This window comes from Harpegnathos saltator, unplaced genomic scaffold (assembly GCF_003227715.2).
Source record: "Harpegnathos saltator strain DR-91 unplaced genomic scaffold, Hsal_v8.6 scaffold283, whole genome shotgun sequence".
Classification (NCBI taxonomy): domain Eukaryota; kingdom Metazoa; phylum Arthropoda; class Insecta; order Hymenoptera; family Formicidae; genus Harpegnathos; species Harpegnathos saltator.
The window spans coordinates 670,429-692,788 of NW_020230076.1; the positions used below are offsets into that span (position 1 = coordinate 670,429).

The 22,360-nt window shown below is 51.4% G+C and overlaps 1 protein-coding gene across 13 annotated transcripts in view; it reads right to left on the reverse strand.

The window, feature by feature from the left end:
• Positions 1 to 22,360, reverse strand: part of heph (polypyrimidine tract-binding protein 1 heph) — a 420,294-nt gene that overhangs the window by 47,546 nt on the left and 350,388 nt on the right. For all 13 annotated transcript variants that reach the window (XM_025299499.1, XM_025299497.1, XM_025299496.1 and 10 more), the window contains one exon: positions 7,743 to 7,931. In XM_025299499.1, the coding sequence (XP_025155284.1) occupies positions 7,743 to 7,931 (189 nt within the window). The remainder of the gene's footprint in view (positions 1 to 7,742; positions 7,932 to 22,360) is intronic.

The window sequence follows — 22,360 nt, forward strand, 5'->3', positions numbered from 1 at the left end:
GCAAGCAAGCACGCGAGCGAGCGAGCGAGCGATTACTAAAGGCTACCGAAAGTTTTCTCGTCGGAAAAACCATTAGCGTGTATGTCTGCGCCCAGCCGGCCGCCTCCGCCTCCTCTCTGTTTCGCGCGAGCACAAGCCGGGCGACACACTTTCGTCGTCGGCTTTGTCGCTCGCGACCGCCCTGTCGCGGCTCTCGCCGGCGGAATCCGTTTGAAAGTATTAGGAAGCGAGGACACACCCCGGCCGACCGCGGAGGCGATAAAAATTCCGCCGCGCCGCGCGCGTGGTCTATCGCGACGAACTTTCCCAGCGAGCGCCGGATTTTCGGCGCGCAGGTCAGCAAGCTAACGAAGACGAAAGCTCGAGTAGCTCGCTCTCGTCGACGAGAGCGCCTGCGAAAAATCGCCAGTACATGCCCCCCGCTCTGGATACGTCAGCAGCAGCGAATGGCGCATCGAGTCCGCTCGGTCTACGCTCGTGCGAGTTTATTTCCCCCGGTTTGTTTGGAAAATATCATGAAAAGACTCTCGTGGCAGCGGCAGGCCGCGCGCACACACGATTCTTCGTCGCTCGACCCGTTTAATTATGATTAAAAATTAAATGTGCGAGCATTTTATCAAACTGGACAAACAAGATCGATATTTAGTTTCGCGCGCGCCATCGATGGATGTTTGTTCAGCCCGTTGATACATGCATATGAAAAGAGAGAGAGAGAGAGAGAGAGAGAGAGAGAGAGAGAGAGAGAGAGAGCAAAAAAAAATAGCTAGCTGAGAGGAAGCTTCGTGGTTTCGCGGTTACCGGTACACTATGTTTACCATCATATTTGACAATGATACGTAAAGGTACGAAGTAAATACCAATTAGTGTTGAAGTAAAGTTACAATATAAAACACAGCCCCGTGCGCGTCCCGCGCAACCCGTTACAAATTAAAAACTCCCGGACGCTTTTTACCCGGGGCTTTGTATTCCCCGCGGGCTAACGCGCGTTGTATCGCAAATTCAAATAACGATATCGAATTAAACAGTATCAAATAAAAATGCGCAACGATTTTTATATATATATGTATATACATATACGCAAAAACAAGAAAAAAGATAGCTAGCATCGAGCAACGCATTGTGCCGGTAAAAAATGTCTCGGCTACCGGCGAATGTAAAAGTCCATTTTCCGATCCCATCAATTTTCTTTTTCTCGTCAAACTGATCTCGACAAAGGGGAAAAGAACATATGCACTGCCGGATTTTCACGCAAGCCAAACTTGTGACGCGTCTTGTTGCAGCTTGGTGTTGTCGCTTAAACTACCAGGTGTGTCGGTAATTCCTTTCCGGTTTTTTCGCTAAAGAAAACACGTTATTTACAATGGATAGTTAAAATATATTTATTCAAAGCATTGGCCATTTGATTCTATACATTTTGCCCATCTCTCAGGCAATTTATGGATGCCATTCCAAAAGAACTGTTTCTCCTTTGAGCTAAACCATTCATCGAGCCATTTTTTAACTTCTTCGAAATCGGCGAAGTACTGCTCTGCAAGCGCGTGAGCCCCATCGATGCGAAAAGGTGGTAGTCGGATGGAGCCAGGTCTGGAGAGTACGGCGGGTGCGATAAAACTTCCCATCCAAGTGATTTCAACACTTCTTTGACTGGTTTTGCTGTATGATGTGAGACGGCGCGTTGTCATGCTGCAAAATCACCTTATCATGTCTTTGAGCGTATTGTGGACGTTTTTCGATCAATGCACAGTTCAAATTGATCATTTGTTGTTGGTAGCGATCAGTTCATAATATACAGTTCATAATATACGACACCAACCTGGTCCCACCAGACACAGAGCATGGTCTTGCGACCAAAGCGATTTGGCCTTGCAGTCGATGGGCCGCCTTCGCCAGGTGATAACCATGATTTTTTTCGCTTGGGATTTTCGAAATAAATCCATTTTTCATCACCCGTTACTATTCGATGCAGAAATGACTTCCTTTCATACCTTTGAAGCAGCATTTCACTGACGATTTTTCGATTTTCCAATTGCCTGTCATTCAATTCATGTGGCACCCATCTTCCCATCTTTTGGATCTTTCCCATCGTTTGTAATCGTTCACAAATTGCTACTCGGCTCACATTCAACTTTTCTGCCAATTGTTTTTGAGTTTGTGTTGGGTCTTCATCCAATAACTCCTGCAATTCCGCATCTTCGAACGTTTTCGGCCTACCAGGACGTTTTTTGTCTCGAACGTTGAAATCACCACATTTGAATTGTCGAAACCACGTTTCACATGTTCTTATGGTTGAAGCATGCTCACCGTAAGTCTCTACCAGCAAACGATGACTTTCAGCGGCTTTTTTCTTTTGATTTGACAAGAAAAGTAATGCGTGCCGCAGGTGCACGTTTTCAGGCACAAAACTCGACATTTTCAAAAAATTATTAATCTATAACGCTGTTATTTTGGCGGAACGTAACTTGTGTAGTTTTGAGGTTAATGTCAGTAGAATAAAATGACATATGTATCAAATCATAACATTGCATACTTATGGCTAGTGACATCTGTTACAAAAACCGGAAAGTAATTACCGACATACCTGCAATAAAACTGCAATTTACTTGACTTTTTTACTTGACAGGAGATCTCACGTTTTGTCAGGTACGACGGAAATGTTTCTACACAGTTCACATCGTGAATTAAAAGATTCGCTTTGATGAAAAATCAGCAGATGATTCCAAACCTTTAACCGACAGCGCATAAAAAAAGAGGCAGGTGGAAAAAGTGAGAATGTCGGGGACGAGTGCGTCATCCGTTATGCTTGAAATGCCCATTTTTACGTCGCTCGTCTCGCGCTAAAGAGCGTGGCTGGGGCTATGCGTCGAGGTGGCGTGTACAAGCTCGACTTTAAATTAATTACTAAACAATGCGCATGGCGTTTTTATTAAACGAGTTCGCCGACCCGGGCGTTTACTTAACCGACACACCAGCCTCAGGCCCGGTCGCGTAAACCGCACGGCGGTGCGTCATAAAGACGCGTCCCTTTCTCTCTCTCTCTCTCTCTCTCGTTAAATTCGACTCGAGCCGGTTGGCCGTTTCGCACCTACGCCGACCCATTTCGTCCGGTCCGCTCGGCTCCGCGTTCTATTATTGTAGCTCGGGTAATCGATATTGACTTCTCGGCCCGGCCTCTCTCGCGAGCGACGCGACGCCCGTCGTCCCTCTTGCCACGTGAGAGTGTTCTTCTCTTTCTGCTCATTAATATTCCTGCATTTTTAACGTAATCGTATACGTAGAGAAAGACAGACGGAATTAAGAAGAGACGAGAAATGCTGCTGAAGAAGGGAGCGCGCGTCGGAGCGATTTCTTGGCGTCTCGAAATTTACGTACGGTCCCGTTGAGAGTTACGCGAAGATGACGGACACGCGACAGGACTCGCGCGCGCTCGAGACAGACGCGCGTCGGATATTTTAATCGGGGATAAAAGGCGCGCGCTTTGCGCGTCGTTTCGTGGCAGCCGTCGCGCCGCGGACACTCGCCCGCTCGCGTTGTAAAATTGACTTCTTTCTTCCCGTGAGCCGGAGGAGCAGAGACGGGGAAGAAGGAGGAGGAGGAGGAGGAGGAGGGAGAAGAGGCACATCGGTCAGAGGCTACGGCCGACGTTCGTCTTGCGTTCGGTGCCGCGAAATTTCCGGCATCATCGTCGCCCACACAGAGAGAGAGAGAGAGAGAGAGAGAGAGAGCCGCACACACAGGCCGCTGTGCACGAACGCGGTGCATCGCCGAGGCTTTCACGGCGATTGCTTTTTCGGCGTCGTTTGTCAGCCCGGACGCTTGGCGAGAAATCATTCGACCGTAGTGGAGAGAGGGTGGTGGGGAGAGGGAGGGAAGAGCGAACTCGCCAAGAAACCGAACCCTCTGCCGACCACCTTTGCATCCCTCTCTCGGGACGCACCGTCGTCGCGTTTTATGCACAGAGAAAATAAGAGGATAATTTTAATGTCGCTTTTATGGGAATAGCGTTGGAACACACGTGGAACGTTTCCGTCTCTCTGGCGCTGGCGGCGCCGTCGTGGTCGTCGGAGAGTGCCCGAAATTGGACGAGTAATTAAAGAGAACGTCGCGCGAGTAGGTCGAGGAGGGCACACTCTTCGGTGGTTAAACCGTGATCTGATAAAAACGCCCGAAAAGGGAGGTATATACGTATATATATATATATATATATATATCTTTTTTTCTTTTCTTTATAGAACTCGCGTCTCGGCTTGAAATTCGTCCGAAATAGAACAGGAAATTAAATTTTCGTTTAATGTTATTGATTCAGGGCTCTTTACCGCCGAGTGCAAAAACGGTCGGTGCGCACGAGTAGTTTGGCCGTGTTACTCGAACGAGCGGCTCCACCTTGAAGAAAAACCTCGCCAACCAGGATCGAAGATTATATTAACGCAAACACTTTGAATAGTTTAGACTGAAGCTCGAGTTTCGGCGCTCATCGAATTATTTTCGACGTGGAGACGAGCAACACTCACGGCTCAGTTGGAACCGAATTCGACGACCTATTCTCCACGCGAACAGAGAATCGCAAAGAGAAGTCGCGGATGAAACTGATCGAATGCACTCGGCGACTTTCGTTCCGCGGAACCTCGTCTCGGCGAGCGTCGATAAACGCGCGGCGATTTTCCCGAATCATGAATTTCCACAGCGGCACATTAGACGGCTCCTGTCAACTGTGCGCGGACATGTAAACTTTACATGCGTGATCGAGAAGTTTCCGCGCGTCAAGAAGGAGCATCGGCGACGACGGCGGGGACGCGCGTCATCGGGTTATTTACCGCCTTATTTATTATTTTTTGTACGAACCATCAGCGTCCCGCCAGCCGCAGCCCCCGCTGCTACGTTGGCGAAACTTTCCCGAAGGATTCCCCGTGGGAATCGGTGTCCGTTTCCACCGCGAAGTTGCGCCCTCGAGGGTGGCGAACGGCAGCAGTTCGGTAACTCGGGCTTTGGCTCCGGGGGTGACTTGGGGGTAACAGACAGACCGACTGTGGCATCGGGGGGGGGGAACTTTGCCGAGTTCCAACGCTTGACGGCGCGAATTGGCCAGCCTGGTTAACGATAATGCCGGGTTCCGCGACGAGAATTGAAAGACGAGCTCGTTCGCGGCGACTTGGACGATCCAGAGAATGAGGTATATACATCTCGGAACGGAGTCTTGCTCGAGCTCGAACGACGCGTCTTACAATTTGTCGATTTCGACGTTTTCTCCTTGTCTTTAAAGTTACGCACCGAGCTGGATTTTCGACTACGACGAAACATAAGGTAACGCACCGACAGCGCACACCAATCTCCGACCGAATTCCGTTAATTGATATACACCGGCGAGCGCATTCGCTGATTAATTAATTCCCTGACAAATTTCATTCGAAACGGCCGATTCGTGCGTCCGAATTACGCGGCGAGTTAACTAGTTCCGATGACGACCATCGGTGTACGATGACACGCGCAACTTGCGAGTAGTATGCGTGACAGACAGTGTGTCACGCGTAGCGGGAGAACTGAAAGAGGACGCAACGGGGGGAAAGGGAGGAGAAGGCTATGCAGGACACATCGGCGCGCTCGCGCCCGAGGGATCGTTCATAAATTATGGACGCATTAATTATAACGGAGTTTGCGGACGCGAGTGTTTAGATTGACTTGACGGCGAAATGGCCATGGCGTCTCTCGCATGGTTGCGTCACCCGTTCAACGTTGAGCTCGACATGGCCGACCAGGGTGTGTGCAAAGGGCCCGGGTATCGGCTTAATTAACTAGACCGCGTGAATAACACACCGCGCCGAAGCGCTTCGCCGTTTGCACACCCGACGACCCGACGACGACCGCGCGCGGTTAACGCGTCCATTGTGCCGAGACGACGACGACGACGACGACGACGATGACGATACCTCCCTCTTTCAGGCCCGCCCCGGCGTTCATCAGCTTTGCTTTTCGAGGCATCGAAGTCACCGCACGTCATCAACGGCGTGTAGAGAGCCGTGCGAGAAGCTCGCGAGAGAGAGAGAGAGAGAGAGAGAGAGAGAGAGAGAGAGATATATATATATATATATATATATATATATATATATATATATATATACTACATGGGCTGAAAAGTCTGGCTTAACAATGAAAAAACGATTTTTTAATGAAAAAAGTGTTTTATTCCTCGACATAATCTCCATTTAGAGTAATGCACTTAGTGTAACGGTCCGCTAACATTTCGATGCCGGTCTTATAGTGCTCGGTGTCAAGTCCCTCAAAATAGGCATTTGTTTCCAACTTGACCTCCTCATTCGAGTAAAATCTTTTACCAGCGAGCCACTGCTTCAGTCGGGGAAAAAGGAAATAGTCGCTGGGGGCCAGGTCTGGAGAATACTGGGGATGCGGGACCAATTCATAGCGCAATTTCTTTAATTTATCGGTCGTATCGCGAGCCGAGTGAGCTGGAGCATTGTCTTGGTGAAACAAAATATTTTTCTTTGCCAAATGTGGCCGTTTGACCTTGACCTCGTCGTCCAATCGATCCAGTAATGTACAGTAATATTCTTTATTGATAGTTTTACCATGTTCAAGATAATCAATGAATATTATGTTATGCGCATCCCAAAAAATACTGGCCAAAACCTTGCCGGCTGATTGTTGTGTCTTCGGGCGCTTCGGACGGCTTTCACCAGGCAATAACCACTCCGCTGACTGCCGATTGGACTCCGGTGTGTAGTGATGGATCCATGTTTCATCCATTGTGACAAATCGACGCAAAAACTCCTTCTTATTGCGGTTAAACAGGGCCAGATTTTGCTTTGAAAGTCGAACACGTTCCGCTTTTTGCTCAATTGTCAAAAAACACGGCACCCAACGCGCGCAAAGCTTTTTCATGTGTAAATATTCATGAATGATATGACCAACGCGTTCCTTTGAGATGCCTATGATGTTAGCTAGCTCACTCAATTTCATTTTGCGGTCATTCAACACGATTTCACTGATTTTCTGGATGTTTTCTGGAGTAACTGCCTCATTTGGCCTTCCTGAACGTGGTGCATCATTTGTGCTCGTACGGTTACGACGAAACTCAGCAAACCAATATTTGATGGTTGAATTCGGTGGGGCAGATGTGCCGTAACATTTATCAAGCCATGCCTTTGCTTCAACAGTGTTTTTTCCCATCAGGAAGCAATGTTTAATCAAAACACGAAATTCACTTTTTTCCATAGTAAAGATAAATTCAGAGGTAACGTCACTTCGAAAGCTAGAAACTTGTACACGAGTCAACGAAATATCATGAAATTTTTGCAGCATCTAAGTTAAGGTTGGTACTCTATAGGAAATATAAGAATTTTTAGTTTGTGGCACCATCTATATATCAGGCCAAAGACTTTTCAGCCCATGTAGTATATATATGGGGTTGCACACTCGCTTCGTCAAACTATTAATTCGCTAGGATTCTCCGCGAATGCATGAGACGCGCTATTTAGACGGTACGAGTCTCGATGGGGCGAGAGAGGACGATTCGACTTCGCAAGGGAATGCGCGGACATTGTTCTCAAGGACGCGCAAAACGAGTGTGAGTACAAGGGGCAGGTTTCGGGCAGGGCGTAAAGCGCGTTCTGAGAACGTTCTCAGAGAAGCGAGACTCGCAAAGTCAATCGAACGAGCGCAGCACAGTAGGCTGAACATGCGGCGATACGCGTAATTAGCGGAAAAAGTGAAGCAAGAAGTATGACACAGACCTCAGAGGTGTTGGCGACATCATTTGTTGGGCTACTGACCGCGTTGTTGGAGTGCGTTTGATCCGTCTTGAGTTCGCGGTGATTGCTGAACTGCACGTAGACCGCTCTGCCTCTGAGCTGAGCCATGGCAGAGGCGAAATAGGTCACCATGGTAGCCGCAGCACCCTCGTCCGCCAATTCCAGAAATGCCTGCAACGATACAAGGGGAGATCTCTCGTTAGTTGTGCCGGCCCGTGATACGCGCGGCGCGGAGTCCGCCGCGCTCTGCGCCACGAATATCCCGTTACAAATTGGGAGTAACGCAAAGCGAGATGGCGCGATTTCGCCGCGCGTATTTCACATGTATTATCATTATATTAATGCGTACATTTTTTATGTACACTTTCCCTACCAGCGCGTTACGATACTGATCATAATCGACTCGCCGATAGCGACTGTTCGCGATAATAATACCTGGCCGCCTGAGGAAAGTTCCGTCCTCCGACTCGATCAAGTGGTTACGCCAGTTATGGGCCAGACGGTATGCTGCGGTGACGCCACGTTGCACATCCGGACTCCGGTGCAAGTATGCTTTCGCATATTTTTCGCGTCTGATCCGCGAGTTTCCCGGGTCATTTCCCGCGTAAAACGGTCGCGTTTGACGACGGACGTTGAGCGAAGTATCGTTCCATCTCGTCACGATGCGGCGAAAGACCGCGGACGGACACTTGCGCGAGTCTCCGACTCGTTCGGTTGCTTTAAGCCGAGCTCTTGATCCCTCCCGGGGGAACTATCCCGCGAGATTACTTTCCGATTTATTCTCGGCGACGTAAAACACGCGGGCAGGAAAAGAAAGCATTTTTATATTTACCTTGGAGCGCGCGGCTCGTAATGGAATATCTGAGGCTCGCATCGCGTAAACACGCTCGGAACAGACGGCAAAATTCAAGCGAGCGGCGGAGGGAAAAACAAGCGTGCGCGGGCGAGCTCGCCCGGCGAGGAGGAATTTCATTTTAATTACGCCATGTCGCGGCGACGAAGAAGGAATACACGCGATTGGCCCCCGCCGCGTGTAACAGTTCCTTCCTTCCTTCGTCGCTCGCTTCGGCGGATGGGTCCTTTTGTTCGGGCCGATCCCTCTCTATCGTCGTATTACGTATCGTAATAATTTATATTGTTACTTTGTCGGAAATAAAAGTGGACCGTGCAAGCGGGGGAAAAGAAAAGCATCTCGGCGTCGTTCGAGCGAGCGAGCGAGCGAGCGAGCGAGCGAGAGAGAGAGAGAGAGAGAGAGAGAGAGAGAGAGAGAGAGAGAGACGCAGTCTCCTCCTCGAGAGAACATTTCGCCTGAATTCCCTTTGCCTTTGAGTGTTCATAAAATTAATAATCTCGTATTCCTGAATGTCCTCGTGCGCAGCTCGGCGTAAAGGAGAATTCCCCGAAGACTCGGTCGCGAAGTCGCATCCACGACAGTCAAGTGGTACGTTTATCGAGGAAACTTACTAAAAAGCATTACACCGCTATCGTTCCCCGAACGTTTTATTATCGTGACCAACGACGACGGCAGGGGTGCATGGCGGGAGGGGGCTGAAGGAGGAAGGTAAAAGCGAATGATAAGCACGAAGAATGAGAAAGAAGACCGCGATTTCGCTGAGGCGGAAATCGAGCCGGAATATAGAAAGTAGATTCGCCCTGGGACGGGGACAGGGGACAGGGGGGGCAAAGAACGAGAGGTAGGAGAGATGGCGGCAGAGAGACAGAGGAGGGGGCGGAGAGAAAAATTAATAAAACGTCGCGTAATTGTCGTCGGAGAGGCAAGAGGTTTCGCGATAACTGCATTTTCGAGCTCATGATAATCTGTAAACGGCGGATAAGCAAACGGTTGAAAAGCGGACGAGGGCGGAGGGGATGGGGCTGAAGAGTGAGAGAATGTTTATGCACAAATCGCGATTATATTCGTACTGCGCCGTTATCGGAGTTATATGAGCTTTTCGTTCCCGCCCGTCCGCTGCCTAACCCTCCTTCCATCCTTTTTCTGTCTCCCGTGCGCGATCCATTTTCAATTCAATATCGATGCTATTCGGCATCGCTCGCTTCTTCTCTTCCGCCTTGAAGAGCATCCTCCCCTCTCGTTTCTCCCGCGTCCGGCACTCGCCTTTTCACGTCGAATCGATATTACTTAAAGCCTCATCGCGTCTCCTCGTCGTGGTCCTCGAGAGGAGGAGACAAGCGAATGATAGCTTTTTATATATAAAAGCACGGGACGCTTGCCGCTGCTCGTCCGGCGGGGAGGATCCCGGCGAGTCAGCTGGAACTGTCGTTGCAGAATTGCAAGCGCGAGCGACGAGCGGACGAATAACGCGATTGTCTAAGAGCGCGCGCGTCTAATTATGTTTATTATCACGCGTCTATCTGGTTTCGTCATTCTGAATGTCTCGGACGGAAATGCAGTCTCATGTGGATGAGGTGAGCGCGCGTTGCAACCCCGCGAAGTTCGCCAAGATCGGAGTGAAAAACATTCGCGACGCAGAAATAGGGACAAAATTTCGAGGAGGAGGAAGAGAGAGAGAGAGAGAGAGAGAGAGAGAGAGAGAGAGAGAGAGAGAGAGAGAGAGAGAAAGTATCTATGGAGATCCGCCAACTTCATTTTTACGCAACGAAATAATCGGTGAGATTATCGCGATAATACGCAAACTGCGTTATTTCGAATTTACTACTTTAGCCCCGCGAGCGCGCACACGTCGGCGCATTTTGGATCTGGCAGGAACACTTACGCTAATTACGACGCATGCAACGGACAAATTAATTAATTGTAAACGTACAACCGAAACACTAAGCAAACAGTGCTATTACTTCCCGCGGTATTTGTATTTACTTCGGCAAACTATCCTTTGTATCCGCACACTATGATCCGCGGCTGATATAATCTTTCAATTAGTGAGAAAGCAATTAGTAAATGTAGAATGTTTACGGCTGTTGTTCGCGACGTGTAAACAACACATGCGTGAACGTGTGTGTGTGTGTGTGTGTGTGTGTGCGCGCGTGTACGTATGTCTCCGGATATACGTCGCGAATAAACTATTTGAATCGATTTGATCGAGCCCCCTACAATTAACATAAATATTTTAAGAACGCGCGAATGTCATAAGCGCAATCGTTTGGTTTTGCGTCGAATATGCCGCGGCAATACGAGGTCAGGCTCCGTCGACTCGGCGAAACGCACATTACTTTTCGTTCGTTACTCGTCTTCGGTTAGTCCGAAAAAAAAAGAAAAAGAAAGAAATTACTCTCTTGCACGTATAAACAGGCGCTCTCGCGTGTGTCCGTGTGCGTACCTTATTTTGCATTAGAGGAGCGACCTACTTTTTATGCGCGTAGATCGGCAATATTTGCTGAATGAAGCGTGAGTACTTGAAAAATATTGGCAAAGCGACGAGACTTGATATCGATAGAACGTTCGAGGGAATAAAATTTCTCGTCGGTAAATTCAAACAGGAAAACAAGAAAAGTTTGCTTTACCGGCGTATAAAACGTGTAATTCAAGTCGCGATTATCGTCGACACTTTCCGGATCGGCGCTCCGTCGAATTCGACACGTGCCGTTTTTACATTCACCGATGGGATTTATCGTCGGCGATGAAAGTTAAACGACGAAACGCGCGCGACCACCATTTCGCGAGCAAACGAATGTCCCTACAATCATCGAGCGATAAAATTCGTACTTATGAATATTTATACGACTCGTCGGCCGGTGATTTCCCGATGACTATTGAATTAATACTCGCGAAGAAAATGTTCCAATGAGTTCTCGCCGGGAGGACATTACGCGACGGGTCGACGGAGAGTGGCGAGAAGGGGAGGATCCGGAGGATAAAAATGCACACGGTTCGTTGGTGGAAATCGAGTTAGCCGGGACGAACGATCATTCATTCGCATTTCCATGAGGACTCGTCATTTCGCGCGCCGCGGCGCGGCGCAGTGCAGAGAGTACGGCGCGGCGAGTCGCACCTGTGCAGGTGCCAGGCAGCACATGCGAGCGAGCGAACGAACGAACGAACGAACGAACGAACGAACGAACGAACGAACGAACGTATATACGTACATGCGAACGGTCGGCACAAGTGCGAATAATATCGCGGCCGGCCCAACCGACCTGGATTTAACGGCATTAACTCCGTTTCCAGCACTAATGACGCATAGAGCCGAGCAATTGGGTTTTCGCGCGAATAGGGACGAAATCCTGCGCGCCGGAGAGCCGTTGAATCCAAGATCAACACTTACGTCGACGAACGTGCACGTCGCACGTTTACATGACTCTCAGTCTCTCTCTCTCTCTCTCTCTCGCCCTCTCTCGCTCCTTCTCTCAAGTGCTCCGCGATTTTCAGCACAATGATCTATTCGCGCGCGTGCGATGTCCGCTTGTCCGTTCGGCCAATTCGGAACAGCGAGATGGAAGGATGTTGTAACGTCCGTCGCGACGTACCAATCGCCTCCATTACGTGATACGCGAGCGAGGCAAAATTTCGCGCGATGGTCGCTATTTCAATCGGCGGCGCGCGGCCCCGCGAGAGCGCGAATTCGCAATTAGAATAATAACGATCGATCGCGCCGCAGGTATCCGAGAGATGGGTACAATGGAAGGAGCAATTTCGCGCGATAAAACGCCCAAGAGTGGCCGGGCCACTCGCGAGTCGCGCCATCGAGCAAGCGACTCGTGGTTTCCCGCGATGTACGCCGTGTATTACGAATCGCGGCCGATCCCGATAAAGGACCTTTTGTTGCCGCGAAACTGCGCGCACACCTGCGTGCGTGCGTGCGTGCGTGTGTGTTTCAAGTCGCGTCAATAATTATCGAGCAAACGGTCACACCGTTACAGTCGGCCGCTATATCTCGGCAGAGCCGAGTATTTACGGACGATTTTCTCCGGCGTGTATTTTTATTTTCTCTTTTTTTTTGACTTTTATTTTTGTTTGTCGGTCGGTCGCGCCGTACAAAACGCAAATGAGAGCATTCTTTGGCGCCGGACACCGGCATATATGCGAACATCCCCACGCGCGCGCGTTGTTTGCTGCTTTATCGCGATATTTCGAAACCGTTTCGGATTTCATGGACTATCCGGGAAATGTTTCCCGCGGCCATTTGTAACTCTTCCCTCCCCTCCCCTCTCGTCCCCTCCTCCCTCGCTCTCTTCGCGATGTACACACTGTATTTAATTATGATCGAGAGGTCCATATTTTTCGAGTGCGATCGGATTAAAAGTCTATCAAATCCCAGGATCCGCGCGTTAAGCACGCGGCGCAGCGTTATTCGCGCTTCTAACGCGATTAATCCATCGGTCGTTCTAATCGAGAGATCCGTACTTTTTGCGCGACACGTCCGCGGGACAAAATACTCGGCGACCAATCTCAAGCGCTCCGTGCTACAATTAGCCGTATTCCCTCAGCGTGTTGGGCGCGACGCTCGACTTGGGTCTCGCCGAAGAACTCTGAAACCGGACTGACGGCAGCAACGGCAGTAACGAGTCGGCGCGCGACATCCTGCAGCAATTATTCGAGATCAGGTGAATCGCGCGATGACACGCAGCTGTCGTCGCACAGCTGGCGCGATGCCTCATCTTCCGATAATTTAATTCACCGACGAGAATACACGGCACGGGGCGTCGTTAGAGGCCGGGTCGAACGACGACGGAGGATCATCATTGTCGGCGACAGGTCGCGCGCGAAAAAGGGCGAGATGTTACAATCAATCGCGAGAAAGCCCGGGCGCGAATACGGGCGCGCCGGTAATCGTACAAGGGGCAGCAGCCCCAGCGGTAAGCAGAACCCCATTACAAGGGTGCCGGGTACATTTATAGGGTCGTACATCACCGGGAAAGGCAGCCGGAGGACATTATTATTTTTGCGGGTACATTTATATATCAGTACGTGTCGCAAGAGGAGCGCGCGCGATGCCTCGGTCCTTTCTCTTTGGCTTTGAGATCGAGCGGGATACGCGTTGTCTATCTGCCGTATCCGTAACAATTCCTTTGTGACGTTTCCTTTCAGCGTTATGCACGTGGTGCAGTTGCAACGACATCGCGGCTATTCTTTCGTCTGCTCCTCTTCTGTACGAGGCGAGAAAGCGCACGCTTCAATGTCGTTACGTTGCTGCTCTGATGATGCCGGAAAATGCCGTTGCAAAAAATCAACTCTCGTTCGGGAGGAACACCGTTTCCTACGATTAAAAGATTGATCTCGTCTCGAGCGGGGTCTGTGCAGAAATTCGACGCGCATACCCCGCCGCCCGATCGTTGTATTTTCGTCGAGGTCGAATTAAGTCGACAATCCCCGCCGATACAAACACCCTTCGAGATGCGACCTGAAATTCTATAATCCCCGCGTAGTGACACACGACATCTTCTCTCCACCTCCGCCTGCTGTAACCCCCTCCCTCCCCGCGCCGCCGATTTCCTCTCCTCGCGTGTATCCTCCGCTCGCGAAGCCGGCCCAGCCTGATCTCGATCCGGACGACACTTCGCCTTTTGTGATCCCGGCTTATCCGCAGTCCTCCGGCTCGGCTCTGGCCAGGAGCTTCCTAACATTTTGCCGTCGAGCAACCGCGGCGTGCTCGCTCGATGTCAGCTATAAAGCCGTTATTGGATCGAATACTCGCGCTCTGCCATAAACATCCACCTACCAGCGTATTGCGCGCGTGTATCAGCGAACATGGGATTGTGTGCGCGCGCGCACGCGGTGTATGTGTGTACGTGTGGGTGTGTGAGGGTGCACAGAGAGGTCCCGCGGCAGATCGAGAAGGGTCGCCTTCGGCTTCGTCGAAATCGACCCTTCCAAGCGAGTCCCCTCATCCTTCCAATATGTTGAAGCTCGTAGGGCTCCGTTTCGAGATATATTCGCGTCCGCAACGAATGAGTCCGTTCGACTTTGCGCGAATTCCCGCCGCCAACGCCGACGATGCTTGCTGTGCACACATCTCGCATTTCTCAGACTCGGGCAGGTTTACTCGGCGAGCCCGATCTTCGCGGTCTTCGGGACGTTCGTGGAGTTATTATCATCCGAGTCCTCCTCCGCGCGCGTTCATAGGAATGCTGCGAGGGCCAACGGACGAGGAGGAGAGAAGCACGCGACGACCGCGGCATTTTGCGATTCTTCGCGAGAGTTGCAAGCAAGTGTTCGGGGTAAAACTACTAAAGAGAGGATTACGATCGACCGGGACTCCCGCTCGAAGGATATCCTAGACCGACCAGATGTCGGATGTGTATCGACTTCTGGATATCGTCCGGAGAAATCGCGAGAGCACGCACGCGCGCGCGCGCGCCGCTACATCCCACGAAGACAGGCGTTTTGTTATGGGAATGTTATTAGAGCGGATAGAAGCGCGGAACCTCGTTACCATTGACGGAGTTTAAGCGTTATAAGTTACCCGGTAAGTTTCCAGCGAGGCTCTCTCGTAGTAGAGAGCGACGGGAAACGGGTTGTGGGATGCGGAGTTGGGGACAGGAGGGAGAGGGAGGGAGGGAGAGAGAGAGAGAGAGAGAGAGAGAGCGCGAGAAAGGGATAGGGGCGAGATATACTTTGGAGGTGGGGAGACGGGGGATAAAGAGAGTTATTTCTGATTTAAATAAACTCCGCTGCGTTCCTTCGTGGAATCTCGTCTTCCAGCCGACGATTCGAACGGAGACTCGCGCGCAGAGAGCCCGGAGGTGCTTGCTCCGGGCGTGGGGGGTAAGCGCTCGCTCGCTCGCGCGCGCGCGCGCGATGGAGAACATGAATGTAATTTATCTCCGCTATAAGGGACGTGAAACGGGTTTTCCTCCGGCTGAAACTACGTTTGAACTCGTCCACTGTCTCCTTCCATCCGCCGACTGCTCGAGATAGAAGAGAGAGAGAGAGAGAGAGAGAGAGAGAGAGAGAGAGAGAGAGAGAGAGAGAGAGAGAGAGAGAGAAAGTGCGAGAGGGAGCACAAGGAGAAAGCGCGAAAGAAAGAGATGGAAAGAGAGGGAGGGAGCGATGCGCAGGTAAGGGCGGCTCACGGGGGTGGTTGTTAAGGGAGGTACGCCGCTCCGGTGAATCAAAGAAATATTATATCATTAATACAGACCCTAGGGTGCAATGGGGCCGTTGGTTGTCTGCGCGAGGCGCACCACACCACCACCACCACCACCACCACCACCACCACCACCACCACTACCACCACCATCACTACCCTCTCTCGCAGTTTCCTTCTGTCGATTTTCCAACCACCCGAGCGAGCCGTCCGCCCCCGCGAAGGCTTCCTCCCGCTTCATCCTTCTCACCTCACCGCGCCTCACCGCACCGCACCGCTCCTCACCTCGCTCTCCCATGCCCTGCCGCCCGCCCCCCTCGAGCCGGAGGAGCCGCGCGCGCCGTTGGTAGCTCAGGAATATATATCTTGATAATTTGACGCGCCTTATATACCGGGCGTAACTATTGTTTACGGCTTATAGGTTCGTCGAGGTCGCGGGAATGCACGGCTAAGTAAAGAATGCACGGTAGCGCGTGTGCGTGATATTTTTACGATTCTTTCGACGCGCGGCCGCCGCGCGACCGATTTTTATGGGACCCCATAAAAATATGCGTCCTGCGTATATCAATATTTCCCGGCTGGAAATCGTTAGCCCCTACCGCTCGCGTTTCACCCCTCAGCCCCCCCCCTCCCCGACAGCGAATGCGGCGGACGCGCGGTGTGCTACGCGATAGCGCGGATTTCCGCGATTTCGTATAAATCAAACGGCTCGCGGCTGAAAGGCCGGGATTTCGGAAATGTTTCCCCGCTCATTACACCGCCGCACGGCATCAGGGCCGCGTACTTTGCCCTCTCGCTTCCCTCCTCCTTTCCTTCCTTCCTTCCTTCCTTCCCGGCAGAATATGTCTGCTGCGCGCAAAGGAGTTATTAAGAAGAAAGATTATGCGCCGCGGACGGTTAATTACATTCTGCTGAGTGGGGCTCGCCCTGTCTCTCCCGCCCTCCCTCCCGCCTAAGTGAAATTATCTATAGCGCGCTGTCGCTACAACAAGTCCGCGAGAAACGGCGCTAACGGCACAAAGAAATCGGCTTTCGAACGAGCGCTCGCGCGGATCACCATCAATTAACGTCTACCTTAATCAGAATAAACGATGCGCTTATTGTGCGCGCCGGAGACGGAAGATTTGCGAATACACCCCGACGACGATCCTTCTCGTACGCGTCGCCTTTTAACACGCGACATTAATTTCTCCCGACGCGCAACGCTCGCGACACGACACGCCGGCTGCGTGAAGGCGCGTCTCGAACGCGACCGCCGCTTCTTCCCTAATGATGTCGGGGGAAATCGATTATCCGCAATCACATCCATTCTTCCGATTTTGTACGGGCGCGAAAACGAGCGAGCGAGCGAGCGAGCGCGCGCGCGACCATTAATAGGCGCGGCCCGGAATCCGCGTAAAAAAGCAGCGTCGGAGAGTTCATTTCGACGATGACAGCGCGACTTCAATTCTGCTCGTTTTATCGCGCCCGTGCCCGAGATATATGTTCCTTCCGTGACGATGCTACATTTCCCCGTATTAAAACTCAGGGGCTCGCTGCCGATACACACGGCGCGTCGCCTCGGCCTGGCGGCCGCGCGCGCCGCTCCGCCGAATCGGCGAGATATTGAAAGCGAGAACCGAGGGACATTCTATACGTATTTCCGAAGCGACGTATAAAGGCAACGTAAGGGGCTCGTTCCCTCATTCAACGAAGCCGCGTTTTTATCCCGCAAAATTGAAATCGGCGCATTGAGGCCGGCCCGAATCGCGACCGGACGCCGTTATACGTGACAGAGCTTAAAAGTACCGCGAGAGAAAGAGAGAGAGAGAGAGAGAGAGAGAGAGAGCGCACACATAGTTCTCGTTGTAAAAAGGTAATCGCGATGATCGAACTTTCGACGGACGTCGGAAACGACGACGACAACGATGACGATGACGACGACGACGACGACGACGTCGGGGGTGGGTAGCAAGGGCGCACCACCGTGTGCGGGCGATGGCGACGGGGGATGAAGGAGCTTTGAAAAATTAATCTCCGACTATTATACTCGAGGTTCTCATGGCTCTCACGGAGGGTCAGTTCCGGGCCGCGTGATAAACGACGCAGCATCTCACGTTAATGTACAGCTTAAAAACGGTAAAAAGGCGCACACACGTTCACATGTGCGCGCATCCGACTTTTGTGCGCGCACGCGCGCGCTTTCTCGTTCGCGAAGATCGATGTTCGAAGAGAGAGCCCCCCTACGAAGATCGAGTTATCGGTGACAACAATGAGAAGATGCTGTGTAAAAAAAGGGAGGAGAAAAAAGGAGCGACATCGCGACCCGCGCCAGGCTCTCGACGCCGTTTATTTCCTTTTACAAAACCTGACGTATTCCTCGACGAGATCGAGTGGAGCAATACCTTTTCTTCTCTCGATTAGCCTTTGCCTTTTGCCGAGGGCGCGCAGCGCGAACAAAAGCACCACGGCGGCCGTGGAATAAACGTCAGCCAGCGGTACACAAAATTTCGCATAACGGCTGACTTTGGCGAGCGACGGAAAAAAAAATGAAGCGGAGCCGAGCGGGATGGGGAGGAGAATGCGAGCGATCCTCCATTTCGCAAATCCACCGCATATCGCCGCTCATTGTACCAATATACACCGATTTCGTCTCTCTCTCTCTCTCTCTCTCTCTCTCTCGCCTCTCTCGTTCGTCCGCGTTCCTGCATTTCTCTCCCGGGCCGAATTCGATCGCGGCCGATCGGCGCGGCACGCCGATCCGATTTCGTCTAAAAATTAATAAGCGTCCCCGGGACGAGCAAAGCGGATTACGGCGGTTCGAATTAAAGCACGGTACTCCGGCGACGAGGCGGGCGCGCGCACTACGCGGCGAAATCGGCTCGCGTGCGCGCACGAACGATGGCGCACGCAATATCGCGTCATATCACGGAATTCACGGCGAGCGGGAATAAAATACGCGCAGCGCGGTGAAATGCAGCGCCGACTCTACGGCTACGCCGTGTAATCTGGTCGTTTGCGGTGAACCGAGATCCGGCGGAAAGGAGAGATCACACCGTCAGATAGACCGTAGGGGTCGCGATTCTCCGTGAAAGAGCGCGCGAGCCCGAAAATTTCCCACGCGAGGACAAGAGACCGTCGTGTCGCTTCGCCCCTCCGCGGCGACGCCAAACTCCTCCGCGACGTCTCGCCAAGCGGAAACCGACTCGCCTCCGAATTCCCCGCCGGTGCCTCAAGGATTCGCGAGGCCGCCGACAATTACGATAAATCAGGCGAGTTTTACGATTACGTGACGACCGGAAAGAGCTCGGGAATAGGCGGCAGTAGCTCGACCTACCGAACGGAGTTTGGTAATCCCCCGTGGGGAGAGCGGAAAGAGCGTAAATGAGAAAAGAGGCGGACGGAATGGGTGGGCCGATGGGGGGGGGGGGAGCCGCGCGTACTTCGCCGTGTCGAATCGCTCAATGAAATACTATCGAGCGAAAATTCTCCAAAAGGCCGAGAGTAAAGCGCGATTAATGATGACCTGCGATCTGATTAACAGCTCGTTTTTTCTCGTCGGAGAGAGATATCGTAAAAGTCGCGCGTCGCCCCGAGTGATAGAAAAATCTCTTCTAAAAAGACGCTTCCTCTGATCTCTGTTAGTTGAAGCATTCTCTCGAAAGAGCGATTATTTTGAACAATGCGTCACGCGCATGTAGCCAACATCTACGTGTGCTTCACTCGGGTGTCTCTAAGAAAATGTTACCCCTCGGCCTCTTCCCCTCGCCGGTATAGTAACGAAAGACAAGTTCGTTAACGATTTTTAAGAGAGTCGTATCGGATCCTACGTAAATAAATTTACCGTCGCTACTGCTCTCCGCTGACGCTTCTACGCTCGCTGTTTTCGAATTTCCGCGTAACTTCAGCGGATACCATTAGCTAATAACAACAGCAGGATAGAGTCTCGCCCTGGAGGAATAACACTTCCAAACAACGTCACGGCAGTCGTAAGACTATTTGCTTATCTGCCGGCCTGTAAAAAAGTATAGCGCGAAAAGTTCGTCGTCGGGTTGAGGGAGAATGAGGAGATGCGAGCTTAATGGCGAGTGGACGCGATCCGTTGTTTATTTGCGTGGCTGGCGGCGGTACAAAGCCGGGGCGAAAGAAGAAGACGTCGGAGAGATGAAATAATGCCCGAGTGCTATAACATTTCTCGCGACCCTTCCGTACAGCTTGATTCGACCTTAAAGCCCGACAACGGTTGTTGATTAATTAATCGGGTCACCGGAGCCTGCCTTGTGTCTCTCAGGGAGCTTGACGTAACTTGAATCCCGCGCGACGTAGTTCGCCTTCGTAGTTTAATCGCCCGCGGTTTGAACGTGAACTAAATGAATGATAATGACAGCGTTTGGCCGAAATCACAAGCCTAAATGCCGATAATTAGTTCCTACGTTACAAGCGAGAACGCGAGACGTAGGAGGAAAAAGCGGAAACCGCTCGAAAATCGAACCTGCGAGAGCGCGTTTCATCCCTTCTGTTCGTGCCAATCTCTGGTCAGCGGCGGTCGAAGGGATGAAGAGGCGCAGATGAAGGAGGAGGAGGAAGAGGAGGAGGAGGAGGACGGAAGTAAAAATGACAGCACCCGAGGATATTAGAGGGCGAGTCGAATGACACGCAGGCAGGAGGGCGAGAAGTAGGAACTCGGGTAGCAGGATCAGCTTTGCTCGACTTCTATGACTCCGTCGATGGCAAAAGAGAGACGGCAAGAGGTCGCGAAATGCAGGGAGATGCCGACGGGAAAAGCGGACCCAGAGAGAGAGAGAGAGAGAGACGAAAGGGTCACCAATCGAGGTTCCCCCAAAGGCTTTTCTGTGGCTTCAATTCTCATTGGCTCGCCACCGACTGGTCTCCGACTTTCTCTCACCCCGCTTCGCATCGGAAGAATCTACCCCGTCTCGTTACCTGTCCTTCACTTCGCACACTACAATTCCACTCCCGACCTCGCGTATCTCGTCACCTCGGCTATTCGCGGAAGGAACTAGTCGCGTACAGGTTTTTCACTCTCGCGCGCGCGTTTAGTCCCGATGTCGCTCCCTCCGCGTCCCGGTCGGATCGCTCGCATTGTTCGATACGAGACCGATCATTTCTTCGCCGGAAATGGCTGGAGACGTTTAAGGGACGCTTTCGTTCGTGGCAGTGCGCGTGACTTTTCCCGTTTCCAAGCGATCACTTCTGCACGCCACTTTTATGCCGATATCATAGCATTGGGCTATTGGGCTATTGGGGTTGAGAATATCGCCCCCCTTATTTTTTACTTCAATTTTCATTCGGGCTCCAATTTTACAATATATTCCGTCAGCTATGTTCGCCCTATATCGCCCTAGATATCTCGCGCACGCCCGCATGATAGAGCGCCGTTTAAACAGCTCTTTTCCTTTATCCATTATCGCGGTACTTTTTTTCTAGCCCAACGAACATAACAAGAATTAATATTCCATTATAACGATAATAATTAATATTTCCAATACGCGCGCGATAATAATCCCGTAATCTATTTTTCCTCTCCGCAGCATGGATATTCATCCTTCGGCTCTGATTGGAAATTTATTCATTACAATCCTTTTCCGCAACATTTCCATTAATTATCGAAGCCGTTCATTATATATCATTTATTATATTGTATTGTATCATATATTACGTAAATTTTCCATTTCCTCTGCTCTTCTCTGCAAACTGCACACGGATGTGTGCGGATCGCCCGACCTTTCCGCCGTATAAACTTTCCTTCGCGAAGAAACAGAGATCATACGCGGAGGAAGATATCCTAACCGCGCCGAGAGAAAGAAAGAGAGAGAGAGAGAGAGAGAGAGAGAGAGAGAGAGAGAGAGAGAGAGAGAGAGGCGAATAAATTTGAGGAAGGACCGGTTTATACGGCAAGGACTCGAATAACCGCCCGCGATCTCGAGTGACGTAAAAAGTGCGGAAGGACCGGCCGTAAAAGGACGTATTAAAAAAAAAGGAAAGAAAAAAAAAAAGTCAAACGACATAATATTTCCTTTCGTCGCGGAAAGCCGGCTCACTTCGCTCACCACCCTCTTACCCTTCCCGGGTGAAACGATAGTTAAGTGCGGCCGCGGGCGGATCTGAAGGCTGAGCGATTAAAAACTTGGCCCGTAAAGACGAGGGCTGCCCCCGGCTCCCAGGGGTTGGTCAGATTCGTAAAGCGTCCGTCGGGGATTCGAGGGCGCCGCAGGGGCGGAGAGGAGAGGGAAAGGCGCGGGGTGGTTTCGTCGTCATTAGCGAACGAGGACTGTAAAGTCCGAGGCTGCCCGAGACTCGACGAGGACCGGTCGAAAAAACAAGATTTCTGCGACGGATGCGACGCAAATCACTCGAGGCACCCTCGAGCGGGCGGCGAGAGAGTCGAGGGTGAGGGAGAAAGGGAAGACCGTAAATGGCATGTCTTGGGCCAGTCAAACACGCACGACATTTTCGGGGGATTAGGGTCACTCTAATGGGAACTTACGACGTCGTCGTCCTTCCCCATTAATCTCCGCCGAATTATGCCAGCCGTCGGCCAGCCGTATTGCGTCGCGGCAATTTGCAGCAATTTCTTCCATGCGAGATTAATGACGG